Source organism: Momordica charantia (assembly GCF_013281855.1).
Source record: "Momordica charantia cultivar OHB3-1 chromosome 8 unlocalized genomic scaffold, Mcharantia_2.0 BLBB01000008.1, whole genome shotgun sequence".
NCBI classification, from domain to species: domain Eukaryota; kingdom Viridiplantae; phylum Streptophyta; class Magnoliopsida; order Cucurbitales; family Cucurbitaceae; genus Momordica; species Momordica charantia.
The window spans coordinates 24972033-24990313 of NW_028275166.1; the positions used below are offsets into that span (position 1 = coordinate 24972033).

Here is an 18281-nt window from a genome sequence, read left to right on the forward strand (position 1 = left end):
TTTCCCAACTTTGTCCCTCCACTCAACCGAATATTTACGAATATATCCCTTCCTTTTTACTGTATTCCAACGTGTCTTTTACGATTATATCCCTCTTCAGTTGTTGTGTTCAAGACTTCGGCCGGGTTGAAACGAAAGGACAGAAAGGTAAAACAGAGAGAGCTACACGCCTTTATTTTTCTTCTCTATTTTTTTTAATTCCTTATAAATGTATTTACGAATATAGCCCTCACGAGATGGTCTGCGTGCAAAAATCTATGGAGAACAAGGGCATAGTGGTGCAGCTAAAATAATAACAGTATATAAATTAATAGCTTGTGTAGCTAAAATGATATATTTTGGGGCTTCTTACTTAGACCCTACAGAAGTTTTTCCTAATTTAATTTTCTCTTAAGTGATAATCTCATGGTTTGTTTATTTTGCTTTGTATTTTTAAAATGGTTCAAATATTTTTTTAACGTGCAAAATCTAAATATCATATTATATTATGTTGAAGAAGTGAAATCTGTAATAGTAATTGTAAATTCATAAATCACGTGGATATTCAAAATATCATGAGAAATTACTTCAAAATATCATGAGGGCATTTTTGACATAGATAAATATTAGTTAAATATATTTATTTTTAATATCCTTGGATGAAACATATGACATGATAATTAAGACACTGAAGGATATGGTTTTTAAAATTTGAATACACAAAATATAATCCTTGTTAAAGAAGATATTTATCATACATTTCAAATACAGAAAACTTAAACCGAAGAAGTTCCTTTTTTTTTCTTTTTTTTCTTTTGTGGAATAAACTATCATTTTTTCTACACAATTAAGTAAGTGTTTGAAGAAAGAAGCAACTAGAGTTTTTGATTTCTTAATTACTTAAATCAAAATTTTATTGCACTATTTTTTTTTTTACTTCTTTTGATGCATTGGGATTTACTAAATTTGTACCCATCTTCAAGAACAATAAGAGATTCAACGAACGTACAAAATAGAAGTGTTATACACCACTATGTTGCTAGCTCCACATACTCTGATTCTTAAGTCAGAATTGAGGTCTAACGTGAAGCATAACAATCACTAAGGTTTTGTCGCATACCTTGAGGTTTCTCTTTTTTTTTATAGATTTCAGAACCCAAGGGTTTACAAGATATCTTCTCTTTCCAAACGGCTTGGGCCTTGGTAATAGCCCTATTGTAGACCGAACGGTAAAAGAGAATGGGAACCAGCCCAAATGGGCTTATCGATGAAGCACACAAATCAGGCACGAACGCTGGTCGGTGGACCAACAAAACCTGGACAGCCGACCACTAGACGTGGTCGACAGAGATCTGATCAGTTGAGATCTGATCACGTTCTTGGACCTGTGATGTCGTTTGTCTGTCGGGTCAAGCTTGGTCTTTCCATTACAATTTCCATTATAAATCACAAGAGTAATATATAAGAAAATAATAATAACGTGGATTACATTTATGTAGGAAATAATTTTATTTTTGCATATTTTGATCAATAACCCAAATATGGGGTATGGAAATGCTCTTTGGTTTATCCTTTAGTAAAAATAAATAATTAATTTTTGGGTAATTGAGTATCCAAATTCAAAAGGATAACTACAATAATAGTATTTTGAAAACGAGTTTATGCCTAAAAAAATATTTATTACCTAACAAAGCAAATCATAGGCAACAAATTAGATCTAGGTGATCTGTATGTTCTAAAATAAGATAATATATTTACGATGAATTTTGATTGTTGCACAATACGCAATTGAAAAAAAGCATATCATAAAATTCAATAAATCAATTAATCGAATTTTCCAGACATGTGCACCTTAATTAACATCATCATAAATCACTTTAATGCTAAAAGATGGCTGAAAAAGAAATCTAGATAACGGGACTTTTGAAATAATTTTATCTATTTAAGTTATAAACCAAAGGTGTAAATAAAAAGACCTATTTAAGTTATAAACCAAAGGTGTAAATAAAAAGACGAACTATTATAAGAAAACGTCACGCTCTTGTAATCAAAATAGAAAATAGGAAATAGATTGATTGATGTTAGATGAAGTAGATATGCATACACAAATAAGCTAATGAAAGAGTTTATAGAAATTAAACATTTGGAGAAAAACCCCCGAAATAAGAAGGGAAGCTCCATTTTAATTAATTAAATGCCAATTTCATAGCTATTCTAAGATTGCTTTATATAAAAGTTAAAAGGAAAAAGGGAAAGATATGTGAAACTTTGTCAAATATAATCAAATTCTTTTGTTCTCATATTATAGCTATGTTTTAGAAATCAACTTGGTGGATGACAATTACTTTTACCATAATGGAAAACATAACTCCCTTTTTCAATATATTAAAGTTTTGGTAGTTTTTGTTTCTTTTAATGATCATATTTGAGTGAAAATGCTCATCATTCCTTGTAAAATAATTTTTCTTGATTAATGACATAAATTAAAAGGGTGGTATAGGTACAAACTTTTAGGTTTAAATCAATTTTTCTAGATCATAACTATTGTGACTCATTTTTTAATGGTTGTTTTTTAGGTCTCCTTTAATAACTAGTTGGTTTTTTAAAATTGAGTTTATAGACACTATTTTTACTCTCGAAGCAAACTTAAGTTACCGATAATTGACATATATCTCAAATTAACAGGTTGTAAATTCGGTCTTTATTCTAAATATTGTATTAAAAAAAAAAAGAATGTGTGAGGAATAAAAACATCATTTCAAAAACAGAAACAACACAATGAAATCATTATAAAATGAAACCATAATTTTTTCTATTTTGTATAAAAAGCTTACAAGCTTACAATAACTCAAATAGTATTTTATAGAAAGTTTAGTGGCCAAGATAAAATATTTGAAAGTTTACTGAGCGAACGTTTGAAAACTAAAAAAAGGTAATCTAAAACTTATTTTTGTTTTTAAAAGTGGACTAAGAATTCATGTGTTTTAAAGATATGGGTTGTGAAAAACATATAAAAAAATAAAAAGGAATCAAGTATAACTTTTGAAAAAAAAAATAAAAAATGAAACTATTATCTAAGGGACCATAAAATTAAAACAATTTTTTTAAATACAACATGTTGGGTGGGGATCGAACTCACAACCTCTTGATTGGATAAATATGTCAATTACCGTTAAACTATGCTCGTTTTGGCAAAAAAAAAAGTTAAATGAATTTCTTCCCCTTTTCGCCAAAAGCGAACATAACTCACCAATAATTGACATATATCTTCAATTGAGTTCCATCTCCCACCATCACATGTTGTACTAAAATAAGACTTCTCCCATTTTCACCCATCATGACTTATCAAATTAACCATAAATAAAAGAACACAAAAAGTCATTGTCGTGGCTTGAAAGAAAAACGTTGCTTTAAATATGTACTCGCAATTGACCACGTTAAAGGTCAAATTTATTGCTAGTTAACTGTCGTACCATTTTTTTCTTTTTCAGTAAAAATGAAAAGAACAAGAATAATTATTGAACATATTTTATTATTATTAGTATAAAATAGGAAAAAAGAACAAAGAAACAAGCTCTCTTGCCATAAATTTCCTTTCCAAGTCATTCCCAATAACAACATAATCACCCAAACAATTCTCATTAACAAGATAATTGTGACTAAATAAGAAAAGGCTCTCCTAAAAAGTGGAAAAGTATTGATTCTATAATCATGGTTATAAATATCCTTCAACACGTCGATATTCCTATCAACATATCTATCTTTTCATGGATTTGACATCGACATTTCCATCATAGTACAATAAAATTGACAAAACATGAAAAATATCAACAAAATGTCACCAATATATATATCATATTAATATTAATTATTTTTAACTAATTTAGAAATAGGAAAATGTTTATTTTTTAATTTAAATATTTTATACGATTTTTTAATTTTTCTAACTTTTACAGAAATATCTATTGACATCGATATTTTATCGATATTTCGATGAAATTGAGAACTCGACATTTCTATTGACATCGACATTTAAAACCTTGGTTTATCAAAATAATTTGAATATGGTGGAATTTTCAAGATTAAGAACGTTTTATTCAATGGTAGTTACAATAAAGTAATTAGAAAAATGTGAGTGTGAACAAACAAAAACAGCAAACTTGCCTTAGAAAAAAAAAAAACAGCAAACCAAAATCTCGTAGCTTGGTTTCAAAATCTAATTAAAAAAATCATTTTAGCCCTATTGTAGTTCATTTTCTTTGAATCAGTTGATAGTAGATAGTTAGATAAATAAATATATAAATTTTTTTTTGTATAATATAGGGGTGGAGGATCGAACTCACAACTTTTTAATTAGAGATATATATCAATTACTACTTAATATATTTATTTGCGAGTCAAATATTGGAAACTATACATAATACACGAGTTATAAAGCTGTTTTAACGTCTCTATATATTCTTTTTGAATAAATAATTAATGAAAATTTAATGGCAGGCACGTAGGTAATATGGTTTAATTTATTTCAGTAGGTCAATTTTAATCTAATTAAATTGGTCAAAGCATCTATTTTCGATAAAAAATCGTAAATTTAAATATCTATATCCAAATGTTGTACTAAAAAGAATATATATTTTAGTAGTCTATTTCAATTTATTTAATATGGAGAAATGTATTACACATTTATACTAATTTTTTTAACCATTACAAAAATTAGCATGTAGGCAAATATTTATTTTTTTACTGTTAAATTACTGGTTTAGTTCATGAAGTTTTAAGATTATATCATCTCTACCCCTATCCTTTAAAATTTAAAATTTTTCTAATAAATATCTAAACTTTTAAGGTAACCCATAGTCACAAAGTTTAAGTTTTTTGAACTTTCAAATTTTGCTTTTAATAGACCATTGTTATTAACTTGATTAGTTTAATGTTTATACTAACAAATGTCTAAATCACGCTTGCCATATAATTGTAAATAATACCGTCACAGTGCTAGCTACTTAACATTAAATTAACAAAGTTAATGCACGAAATAGAATTGAAAGTTAATAATATCATAAACTTTTTAAAATACGAAAACCAAATTTTAGCCCACCTAACTATCATAGGTTGCCTCAGTAATCCATAAAGCTTAGATAAATTGAGAGGAAAAGAGTTCAAATCCCGTGATGGTTACTTTTTCTATGTATCTCTCGACACTGTTGACTCGAGCATTCTCGAATAAAATAATAATAATAATAATAAAATTTAGTCCACTTGTTTCTCAAGGAGATGAATGGAAAATCTCTCTCTCGAGATGGTATAGTATAAATATAACCACTACATCTCAGGTTTCAAATCCCAACACGATTCCTCACATATTACTTCCTTATTCTCTTCCAAAAGCCAACGCAAAAATAATGGTGGTAGCAGAAGCCAATTCTTCCCCAACCAGAAAGATGAGCAACCCCAGCGGAGCCATCCCCACCATTGATCTCTCCCTCTCCGCCACCGACCGCCGAGCCCTCTCCGGCCTCCTCGTCGAAGCCTGCGAAGACTATGGCATCTTCAAGCTCATCAACCACGCCGTCCCCCGGGGCGCCATTTCTAGAGTTGAAGAAGAAGTGGCTGCTTTCTTCGCCAAGCCCACCCCCGAGAAGCTCGCCGCCGCCCCTACAGATCGTCCTACCACCGGTGGCGGTGGCAAAACCACCCGCTTTGGCTACGGCGTCAAAAACATCGGCGCCAACGGCGACATGGGAGAGATTGAATATCTTCTCCTCTCCGCCAACCCCTCCTTGGTCTCTCAACTCGCCCACTCCATCTCCAATAACCCATCAAAATTCAGGTTTTTTTCGTTCTCTCCCTCCTCAAAACAACATATGAAACTATTAAAATATACCTAACTTATCGGCTAAGTTTGTATAGATTTTGTATGTCTAAAAAAAACATTTTTTAAAAAAAAAAACACGTGCTGGCGGAGAATCAAATTCATAGTATTAAGGTTATTTTTTTTTCTCTTTTTTATTTTTAGTATAACACATGGGGTGAGGATCGAACTCATAACAACACTCTTGGTAGGAGATATATGTTAATTAACGCTAAGCTATCTTCGCTTTGACGTTATTTTTTTTTCTCAACTCTCTCTTCCTGCGAGATTATTTAATTAAAATCTTAGGTATATCTTTGTGGAATTCTCCTCCGGAGTCAGATTTCTTGATTAAATGAGGGAATTGAAAAAATAGCACAAAAGTAAATATGTACTTATATTTAAAATGCTAAAAGTTTAAAATTTATTTTTTATTACAATATGTAGGGCGGGATCGAACTCACAATATCTTTTAATTAGAGATATATGTTAATTACGGATAAATTATGTTCGCTTCGGCTAAAAGCTTAAAATTTATTAAAATGATATAAATGGTAAAACTTATATCATCACACAAAACCAACTAAAAGTCTCTTTGGTAATATATATTTTATTTTATCTAATTTATTATAGTTTTTTTATTAAATTAATGTTAAACTCATGAATGAAGTTTAAATATTAATTTCTATAATCTTCACCCTTGTTTGAACTAAAAGAAGAAAAACTTAGTGATAATTTAAAACTTTTGGTTTATTTTCAATTTATTACTATTACTATTATTTGTTTGGAGAATTTAAAAAGGGAAAAATTTGGGAGTACTTCTCAAAGTTCCCAAACAGGCTCCGGAGTTGAAGCTGAAATTGAGGGTTGTTTGGTTCCTAAATATAATTATTTTAATGCTTCAATTTGACCAAGTTAGTTTTATTTCAAATTAAATATTATTATTTTGGTGGGAAATTTGTTTTTTTCCCCCTTTATCCTATAACCAAAAATGGTTCACATGAAAACCACAAATAAACAATTCAATATTTTACTAAATAAAATCTATACCCATCTCTTCTGTTTTCTTTCACATCTATATTTAATTATAAATTATTGACTTAACATCAAACTTGAAAAATAGCACACATGACTTTTACATTATGTTTGAACCGTTGATTTAAAAATTTCTATATAGGGTGGCTGAATTTCCTTTCAATAATTTATTGGAAGATAAACATTAGATTCATATTTTAAAATGCTCAGACGTTTATTAGTTAGCATATGTCTTATTGACTACCACCGTTAAAAAAATGAAATTTGTAACGGGTAACTACAATATTTGACAAATATAACAACTTTTGAGTTTTGTAAAAATGGCAAAATATTTGAAATTTGATTTTCAATTCTTAGTTATTCTGATTTTACCCTCTTCAAGTATATTAATGGTATATCAAATTTATATCGTTGTCTGGACTCCAATTTTTAGAAAATTGAAAAGTAGTTGCTACTTTTGTAAGGTCCTTCAAAATATGATAACTTTTCATTTTAAAAAAAAATCGAGAAATATTTCTTTTCCTACTTTTCTCTTTTCTACATGTCAAAATTTTAACGGTGGTTAACAGAAAAATAAGTGATTTTTTATACCAATGAAATTCCTCATAACTCTAAATATGGTCTAAATTGTGGTGCCAATAGGAATAAATCACCAATAGGGGGCAAAGCCTTTAAAACCTCACAAAAGTATCATAGAACTAAGTTGTTCATATCTTATATATTGTATATATTCTTTTTTTTTTCCCCCTTAAAAAGGATTGCTAGATCCATCTTTCTTGATCTTTTATTTTTCTTTTTGTTTTCCTTCTGGTCCTTTTAAGCTTTGGATTAGTGGGAGACGAGTAATAATAACATTCTCTAATGCACATTCCAACCTTGAAACTTTTGGTTTTTACCCTTTTATCAACTTTTTTTACCTTTTTTTTAACGCAGTTGTGCTGTGAATGATTACATGGAAGCAGTAAAAAATCTAGCCTGCGAGCTCCTGGATCTCCTAGCTGAGGGCTTGTGTATTCCAAACAAATCCATCTTCAGCCGTCTGATCTCAGACGTCCAAAATGACTCACTTTTCAGAATCAATCACTACCGTCAATCACCCGACTTCGATAACAATAATATCGGATTTGGAGAACACTCCGACCCTCAGATCATGACCATCTTGAGATCAAACGACGTCGATGGCCTCCAAATCTCATTGGACGATGGCTCCTGGATTCCTGTCTCTCCTGATCCCACTGCTTTCTATGTCATGATTGGTGATCTATTTCAGGTATATATATATATAATCACATCATTTTCTTTCTATTTAATATTATAGTTCAAATATTAATATAAATATAATTTTTTTTTTTTTTGGAAATGAAGGTTTTAACAAATGGAAGATTTGTGAGCATAAAGCATAGGGCAGTGGCAAACACAGGGCCAAAGCCAAGAATGTCAATGGCTTACTTTGGAGCACCATCTTTGGATGCATGGATCTCTCCTCTACCACAAATGGTAAACCCTAATCAACAAAGCCTTTATAGGCCTTTCACTTGGGCCCACTACAAGTCTCACATTTACTCTTTTCGTCTAGCTGGTTCAAACATCGACACCTTCAAGATCAAATCTTAATTATCGATGAAAATTACTTAGATGCTTATCGGTCATCACTCATCTTTGTATATTCATCGACCACCGTTAAATTTTTGACAGGTAAAAAAGAGAAATACTTAAAAAGGAGAAACTCTTTTTTCTCTATTTTGAAAAAATAAAAAGTGTCAAACTTTAGTGGTTGTCCGTAGGTGCTTGCTAGGGTTTTATATATATATAGTTTATTTTAGCATATATATGAGTGAATGATGATATTTATATGTAAAGGAAAAGGAGTGATTGTGTACGTGGAGAAAATAGATTCAACATTATGAAAATATAGGCATGAGTGGATTTCTCTGTATGTTTCTTTTCTCTTTTTATTTTTATTTGTGCCTTCTCATCTATGATCTACTTCCATGACTTAATGGAAGTACCAAGTGAGAATGAACAGACAATTCACTATTTGTTAGAAACAACAGACCATTTTTTACGGTGGTACGGTATTGTTCACTTTAGTATAAGTCATCGTGATTTTGCTTGTGCTTTCTGTTGATAAATATATGTTGTATATGTAAACTGAATAACGCTGACAAACAATTTACAACCTAAGTGGCTACAAACAATTACAGATCTTGACAACTTGATGAATACCAACTTGATAAATATGGTCGAGACACTCTTCAATGCCGCTGATCTGAAGATAATTATTCGCTCTGCACAAGTTACTAGCAGACTATAGGGATCGTCTCAGTAGGATACCACGACGACTAACTCGGATAGAACTACGCAACCTCAAATTACTTGGATTTGGCAGAACTTTTAAATAATTGATGTCAACACAAACCAGAACAAAATAAGAGAGAATTCTTTGAGAGGAGAAGAAACTCAAATGAGGAAAACTACAACTATATATAGTCATCCAAAACAAGTGACGTGTCACAGTAATTTAACACATATAACAATTTATTGTACCAAAAGAAAAAGGTTGTCTTCTATTATTTTTTTTTTCCATAATGGATGCCCCCACATTTAAACATCCATCTAATATATATTTTCATCAACTCTTGAATATTTGGATGAATATTTGGATGTTGTAATGATGGAACAATGAGTATGACAAGCAAAAATTTCTCCACGACCCTAATTCAACTTTTGTAGGACTGGTGTGATAACGTTGTTATTTCTGGTTTTTTTTTTTTTTTTTATGTCTTCTTGTCAATCAAGAAAAATATAATTGCTTCCGTAACTATTTTTTGTTTTTTTATGTTTTGTACTTTATTTGGAAAAAAACATGTTTGGTTAACTATTTCTTGTTTCTTGTTCGGTACCATTTTAAATTAAAAAAAAAAGTAAAAGTTTTATATAAAAATTATTTTTTCAAATTAAATATTCAAAATTTTAATGTTATAAAGTAAAAAATGGTAAAATAATATTTGTATCTATGCTGGAAAAAAAAAACTAGGAACATAAAAAGAAAATAAAAACTTGATTTCGTTCTAAAAAATTGCAAGTAATTGAGAACATGGTCCACAATTGAATCATGGGTCAATAAAAAATTACTGATACAGATTTTATGGGTGGCGGAAGTATTTTTTTCAAACCAAGGAAGGAAAAATTAGGTAATTTTGCTCTACTTCCCTCCATCAAAAGAGTCCAACTGAAGATTTATTTCAACTAAAGAGTCCAACTACGATATTTTCTTTTATTTTTTAAATTTTCAAAAAGTAAGATTTTATGTGTTCTCAATATATCTTGTAAAAAATATGAAAAAAAAATTATACTAAATGACAGAAAATAAATATGTATTTATAAAATTATCATATATTTTTTTTATTTTTCTAAAAGAAATTATACACGTGGCTCTTAGGTTGTCTCACATGATTATATAAGTTTGTAATTTATGCTATTTTTATAAAAAGAAAAATAAATTAAACCTAATGTTATATATAAATACATATTTTTGTAATGCTATTTTTATAATTTCTTCAAAATGAAAAGAAGAGAAATTAAGACAAGAATATGAGATAATATAATCTAAATGGATCTTGTAATTGTTTCGAATTTTTACTCTTCCGTAATATTTTCTTAAACTAGGCTATAAATGTTTAAATGAAAATAAAAATAAGAGTATAGGAATGTTCTGAAATGTCCCCGGCCCAAATACCAGCCCAAACAATCTCAAAACCGCTCACAATCAGCCCAAAACTGGCCCAACATTACGAGCCCAATTATGACACCAGTCCCAGTTTCATTTGTATATTTACGGAAATGTCGAAATATCTATTTTAGTCGCTATATTTTTAAAAAATAACCAAATTCTTGCAATTATTCTACAATCTAGTATATTAATCCTATTTGATACATGCTTCAATCGACCGATGTGGTTCTAAATACATGTGTAGAGTCATTGGTTAAAACAATTAATAACGAAAATTAAAATCATTATCTTTTAAAGTTGAATGAACAAGCAAAGATATCCTAAAAGTTTCAAGATCAAAATATAATAGACAGAATGTCAAAATATGATAGACTGAAAAGTGTTAAGAATGTAAATAGAATAATTCAATTCTTTCTTTCTTTCTTATTCTTCTTCTTCTTCTTCTTCTTTTTTTTTTTAGAACTGAATAATTCAATTCTAAAAGTTCATCAATATGGGATTTAAACGTAAAATGTAGAGTTGGATGGAAGAAATTAAATATATACAAAGGTTAACTTATAAGTTTTGTTCTAGGACCTTTTAAAAGTTGTGTCAATAATAAATCTTCAACTTAAAAAAGAGAAAAAAGTATAATAGATCTCTTGAATTTTCTATTTTTTTATCCAATAGATATTGAACTTTCGATATTTTACTTAATAAGTCTCTAAATTAAAAAAAATTGTCTAAGTCTGACTTATAAGACATTTTTAAAAAAATATATTTAATGACATATTAAACAAAATTGTTCGCACAAATTTTCAGAAAAGTTATATTTCATGGAGTTGAACTTTGATTTTCTTGTATGTTTCTATAATTGATTCAATCTCTAGTCTTTACCCTATGATCCTTTCAAACTTGATGTGAAGTTTATGAAGATTGAGATGCTATATGCTTCCAAAATTTTCAAAGTCTTCTATTCGAATACTCAAGTCTTAAGGGAGAGTCTTCAATTATTTGATGTATAAATTCTGAGAATTTATGGACCTTTTAAAATGTGGAAACCTTTATATTTATAGAGTTTTACAGAGGCTGGTGTGATTTTGGATCAAACTCATAGAATTTGACTCTATTTGAGTCATGAGCCCGATTTCATTTCGAAAGATATAGGCTTGAGTTATTTTGACGCAGCCTAATTCTTTGGATTTAGACTTATTTAAATATGAGATAATATCTTGGATAAGTAATTTTGTAAACTTATTCTCACAAATTTTCAATATTTACAAATTTTACAGGTTTAGATTTCTAAATTTAAATTTTTTTCCAAATACCAAATTTACTCTTATTTATGACATTTATATTTATTATAATTCTTCTTTTATTTAAATGCAAAAGATTAATATTCCAAATTTGATTTCTGGGACCTAAATCAATCCTTCTCATAGTCCCCTAATTTACTCTTTAATATATTCTACTAAAGAATGAAATTTATTACAAAATATTCAATTATTATCATAATCCCCAAATTTACTCCTTAATATATTCTACTAAATAATGAAATTTATTACAAATATTTTTTCATTTTATTACAATTTTTGACCAAATTTCAATAATATAGCCATTATCACATACACTTACATGGAAATATATATATATTTATATAGAGATATAAATTATAACCGACTACCTTTTCAGTTATATGGAAATATAAACTATATCCGAATATGAACTTAAGCAATATACACTTAACAATGGTGATATAAACTATAGTCACTATAACATACACTTATATGGATATATAATCTATATCTGGCTATAAAGTATATACGACTATATCTCTCTATAATTAACAAACAAAGCAAATAATCTACAAACCTTCCGGTCGGCGACTAGATAATGGTCGGGATAAATGGAGGATTCGAATGGTCGACGGGTGGCCGGCGACAAAAAAGAAACCTCGGGATAAACGGATGGAAACAATGGACGGACGGCCGAAGACGAAGGAGAAGCTAGACAGATTGTTCCGACGACGAAGAAGAACGGAGACGGCGGCCGGAGACGAAGGAATGGATGGAAATAGAACGACGGAAGAAGAAAAAAAGTTGGAGGAACGAGGTTTTCGAATTTTTTCAATAAAATGATATATTAATAAATTGGGTGATGGGTACCATCTAGGTTGTTTTATGACAAAAGTGTAAATTTTATACAATTCAGTCATTTTATGTAATTATAGTCTCTAAATAGTATATCAATGTACTAATCCCTTTAAATATCAATCCACGGTGTTATGGTAATTTGAATTTCGGGGCCAATACCATCCAATCGATTTGTGACATAAATTGATTTTGCGCCCAATTTTGTATAACCCAATTATACCGATTAAATCGAATTCAGATGGTCCAATTAAAGACACTTCTCATTATTTGAGAGTTTATTTTGTATTTTTAATTATAGTTTAGAGATAGTAAAATATAGTTTTGCTGACGTGATCATTTATGATTAGTCCAAAATTTATGGTTCTACGATAACATTTAGGTCGAGTTTGATAACTAGTTTCTTTTTTGTTTTTTAAAATTATACTTATAAGCACTACTTTTACTCACTTATTTGTATGTTTTACATCTACTCTTTGAATTAATATTTTCAAAATCTAAGCTAAATTTTGAAAAAAAAAAAGTAGTTTTTAAAATTTATTTTTATTTTCGAAATTTGACGAAAAATTCTAAGATGTCTTTAAAAAAAAGTACTAATATGTTAAATAAATCAAATAAATAATTTCTAAAAATAAAAAAAAAAATTTTAACTATCGTCGATTTGGCTAAAAATAGAAAACTAAACATGAAAGGAAGTTTGAAAAATGAGATAAAAGGGAAGCTATGATGGGACATGGATGACGCCATTCCATTGAAAATAATGTTACATTGAATTCCGTTTGCTGCCTAATTTAATTTATATATCAAAATCACCAATCATACCCAATTTTACAAAAATAAAATATATCATAAGAAACAAAAAGCGTTTTCAAATCTTGCGGCACCCAATCCAACAATCCATTATTTATCCTATCCAATATTTTAAATTTCTATCCATGTTGCTATTTTTTAATCGATATTTTTATATAGTCTAAATATTTACGAATCGATATTTTTACTATATCGTAAAAGAATCGATAACATATAAAAATATATATATTAATACAATATTTTTAATGTATTTATAATTATTTCAAGAACATCCATCAACATCGAAATTTCAATCATTGATATTTCTATAAAATTGAGATATTAACGATATTTCCATCGATCATTGCTTGAAACACAGGTTTGATATCTATAGCTTGGGAATGTTAAGTCCATGATAGGTTTGGAGGTGTTGTGATGCCCAGATTGAAACCTATGTTTGGGGTGTAGAAATGTATAGCATGAGATTGGGTAACATGTGTTTAGGTGTAGGAATGTGTAGCTTGAGTTATTTTATTTTATTTTTCATTTTTTTTAACTATTTATCCTTTTTCAATATTGGTATTATATTTTAAATTAGCTATAATTTATGTATTCCATAGCTTAATTTGCTTATTTTCTTTTATTCATCGACCATGGTGTATTCTAGAATTTAAATTCAATCAAACCGTTCACAATAAATTGGAATGAAGTTTCATATGTCATATAGCAAAATATTTAATTACAAAATATTTTGACTTGATCTACTTAGAAAAAATGCATTCTTTAGATTGTTTTTAAATGATTAAATTAAAAATAAAATTTCATACATTTATGATGTTTTAATATGACAGTTCGAAATTATCATACACATGCTTCTTGTTATTTTGCCAATGGTAAATTTTAAAATCAAAGAACTATTTTAATTTGGATGATTTATAATTTAATATTTGAAGATTGAGTATTTTTTTTGTAATTTTAATATGATAGATAAAAATTAAATATAGATGATTTATAATTAAATATTTGAAAATTGAGTATTTTTTGTAATTTTAATATGATAGATAAAATTAAGTGTATATATATATTTTTTAATAGGAATAAGGCTAAAATTAAACTAATATTCTTATATTAAAATTACTTATTAGATGTCAAAAAAGTTACTTATCAACATTTAAATATACATTTCGAACCTTTATTATTCATGGATTGGGTTGGGTTGATGTACTGTTTACACTAAATTCGATTGTTCATATTGTAAATTTATTCAACACAAACAACTCTTATTAAATAATAAATTCAACCCAATTCAACCATAGAATATTTGGGTTGCGTTAGTTTAGGTTATTAGGATCACTTATTCAAAGTATTTTATAATAAAAAAATAAATGATAATATATCGTCTATTCAAGATTTGTAAGTCGCTTTTTATTTATATGGTGAGAAGATACACTCAAAAAACTTTAAGAAGTTTTTTTTTAGTCATGGTAGAATAAATAATCTATACATAATTATTGAAGGAAACAAAGTTAAAATGAATATTACTGTATATAATTTTAAGGTACGTAAAATAAATGGTTCTACAATTACTAATAAATTTGGGTTGGTTCGGTTGAACCCAAACATATTTTAGTAAGTCTTGAAACCAATCAAAACCATAAAATTTTCATTTATTTGAACCAAATTCAATTCAAACAAGTTTATAACCCAACTCAAGTTTAGGTTGAATCGATCGTTTTTTCAAGGCAATTGGATTTTCAAACCCGACAAATGAATATAATAATTTTTTTAAAGAAAAATATAATATTATTATTTATAGTAAACAAGGATTTGGCTTATGATGCCAAATCCACCTCATTCCAATCTCATTCCCCAAACACTCCTAAATATCCCATTACAATTCGCCAAACTCCTCCTGATTTTTCTTTCGGAAAAAGAATACCCCAAAAAGTCCAACATACCCTTTTGATTTGACTCATCCAATTCCCTCCCCATTCAATTAACTAAAGAAAAATTAGTACCAACTTACCCTTATAATTCTATATTCTTAACGTGTTGAAAGTTCTATTGTATATGCTTTTCTTTTTCAAACTAGGTTATGAGTGGAGTGGCTATAGTCCCAAAAAGATGCATTTTTTTTCCATTTAAAATTGTATAGATGATTTGAGATTAATTTTGAGTTTGAATATAGTGTTTTTAGAATTGGAATAGCGATTTTTAGATCGAGTTTGTGCAAGAATCCTATCTCGGGGCTCCTGCCATAAATAGGTTAAAGAGTCTGTATTTAAAAGGTGGTTCGGTCAAGAATAGACAAATTTTGAATTTTCAAGGGTATGGGGACAACGAATAAATTCCATATATGAAACGAATGATTCATTAGAAATTTGACTTCATTGTGTGGAAGTAGATAAATTGAAGTAACAAATGAGGAGAAAATTTTCTTACTCCCACGGTAGGAATGAGAAAAAAAATAAAAAATAAATGAGAAATGCGAAATTAACAACATAAAAAACATAAGAATTTACGGGAAAATTTGAAAAAAACGTGATCCATTAGAGAAAAATCCACCATGTCAAAAATCTTACAATTACACACTATTCTATCTCCCAACCACAATTACAGAAAACCCTCTTTCAAATTTTATATTATTCATACAACTAAGGTTAATATACCAAACTTAAGAGTGTTTAATTGGAATGGATAAAAAATCCAGTCATCAACCCATTATATAAAACTCATATAAGACATCCTCTGTACCTTTCTAATGTGAGATTTTGCTCTTTTAATGTATTATTCTGGAAACCTAAGAAGGTGAAGGGAAGAGGAAAAATTGGTCACATAAGCAAACAAATAAATAAATAAATATATATATATATATATATATATATATATAATAATCAATAAAATTTGCTACTCCATTTGAAAATTTTATGTCAACAAAGTGTAGTCATCAATTTCCTCTCGAAGCATATAAGTGGCTAACACATCATTATCATCACTCGGTCGAAATTGCATTGGGTAGCAAAATTTTTATACATATTTACAAAAATATCAACCTCTTTTTATATTTTACAAATATGGTAAAATATTTGAATTTTTATTTTCAAATTTTTATTATTCAAAATTCATCCTTATGACATCTGATATACATTAGATATACGTATTATACATCTAATATATATGACGTACCTCTGATTTATTTTATACTAAATATTTTGTAATGGATATACTAGTATATCAAATGTTTAATTTTGGTGGTATATCAGCTGTTTAAATTGTAGTTTATCAATACTATTTGTTCTAATATTATCAATATTTTTTATTGTTATATCACTAATATTTAATCTATACTAATATCAATTAGATACTAGATATAAGAGATGTCAACTATTTAAATTTATAAAGTATATCATATTTATTTTCTCATCCCCGATAAATGTATGTATGTATGTGTGTGTGTGTGTGTGTGTGTGTGTGTGTGTGTGTGTGTGTGTGTGTGTGTGTGTGTGTGTGTGTGTGTATATCCGGATTTGGCACTAATCGCCCCGACATTCTCCTGCGATCTGGTCAACATGCTTGAGTTACCGAAAAGGAAGGTGCACCTTGTTAGTATAGGTAGTGAATATCAATTCTTTTAAGTCTTTCTTGACCATTCTTCTATGATCTCAAGATACCTCTCATCCGTATATGGCATTGGTTCATTAATGTACCTCTCATCTCTACTCGAATGTCACATTATGGGAGTTCAAACCAAAGAAAAAGTGGTTAAATGCGCATTGGGCTTAGGCTTTTAAAAAAAAATTAAAAATGATTTATTAAAATTAATAAATATTATTATTATATATAAACTATAAAAATTAATAAAATATTAAATGTGGCGAGGTCAGGGATCCCGATTAAGATCCCTAATTTGACTCCGTCCTCGATCAAATCGAGGATTCCCCGACCCGACCGGGTCGGGTACCTGCTGGGATTGAGTCCCACAGAGTTTTTTGTCATCCCTATCTTAGGGCATATCAAGTATATATCACACATACATTAATAATAAATCAATAAATAGTAAATCATATAATCATATAAGAAGTTATATTATCAAAGGTGTATTAAGTATATATCAGTGTTATATTAGTACTACGAGTTACGAGGGTAAATTTGATATTTTATTATTTAGATCTCCGTTTTTTCTAAAAATTTTACTATATTTGCAAAACTAAAATGTAGGTGCTTAAATTTTTTATTTCCTTAAATTATTTTGCTATATTTGTAATGGGAGATGAAACCCAAATCATACACTAAAAAATGTAATCACTAACAATCAACTCAAGATAAACCTTGCAAATTAAATGTTACTTTTGAAACCTCAATAACCAAAAAGCATAATTTGCCCAAAAATTAGATAACATCAATGTTTCCTTAGGAGGAGCTTGTCTTAAAAAGATAACTCCCCCATCTTTCTATCATCTCAACCTATTTAATCTAATGATTTTTCCAAATAAATAATTTTAGCCTTTAAAATTTTCGAACTAATTTATTTACTCTCTCTCCTAATAACGAACAACTAATTGAAATGAATTCTTCAATCTATTTAGTAACAACCGACTAATTAAATCCTATTACCTACCTTAACATTTAGATAACAATGTCAATGACAAAAACTTATTAAAATCAAACAAAAACGTCAAAAGTGTAAACTAAAATATTTTTAAATTAAGAGACTAAATTTGTGATTAATAAAAAAAATCAACTAAATTCTCAAAAGTCAAAAAAG

At 28.5% G+C, this 18281-nt stretch overlaps 1 protein-coding gene across 2 annotated transcripts; it reads left to right on the forward strand.

Annotated features, from left to right (window-relative positions):
- Positions 1–5306: 5306 nt before the first annotated feature.
- Positions 5307–9584, forward strand: LOC111023854 (gibberellin 2-beta-dioxygenase 2-like). Of its 2 annotated transcripts, XM_088128066.1 has the most exons (4): positions 5307–5809; positions 7799–8135; positions 8231–8362; positions 9070–9584. In XM_088128066.1, exons 1-4 carry the CDS (start codon positions 5382–5384, stop codon positions 9082–9084), a joined length of 912 nt encoding a protein of 303 aa, XP_087984192.1. In that variant the 5' UTR covers positions 5307–5381; the 3' UTR covers positions 9085–9584. The 2 variants fall into 2 exon arrangements, with proteins under 2 accessions (XP_087984192.1, XP_022157029.1); XM_022301337.2 differs by lacking the exon at positions 9070–9584 and having other exon boundaries at positions 5308–5809; positions 8231–8801.
- The last annotated feature ends 8697 nt before the right edge of the window (positions 9585–18281 follow it).

Excerpts from the sequence above, each read along its gene's own strand:
- LOC111023854 (XM_022301337.2), top strand. The coding sequence starts at position 5,382 with ATGGTGGTAGCAGAAGCCAATTCTTCCCCAACCAGAAAGATGAGCAAC. Across the intron at positions 5,810-7,798 it reads AATAACCCATCAAAATTCAG|TTGTGCTGTGAATGATTACA; the intron begins GTTTTTTTCGTT and ends TTTTTAACGCAG. Across the intron at positions 8,136-8,230 it reads TGATTGGTGATCTATTTCAG|GTTTTAACAAATGGAAGATT; the intron begins GTATATATATAT and ends TTGGAAATGAAG.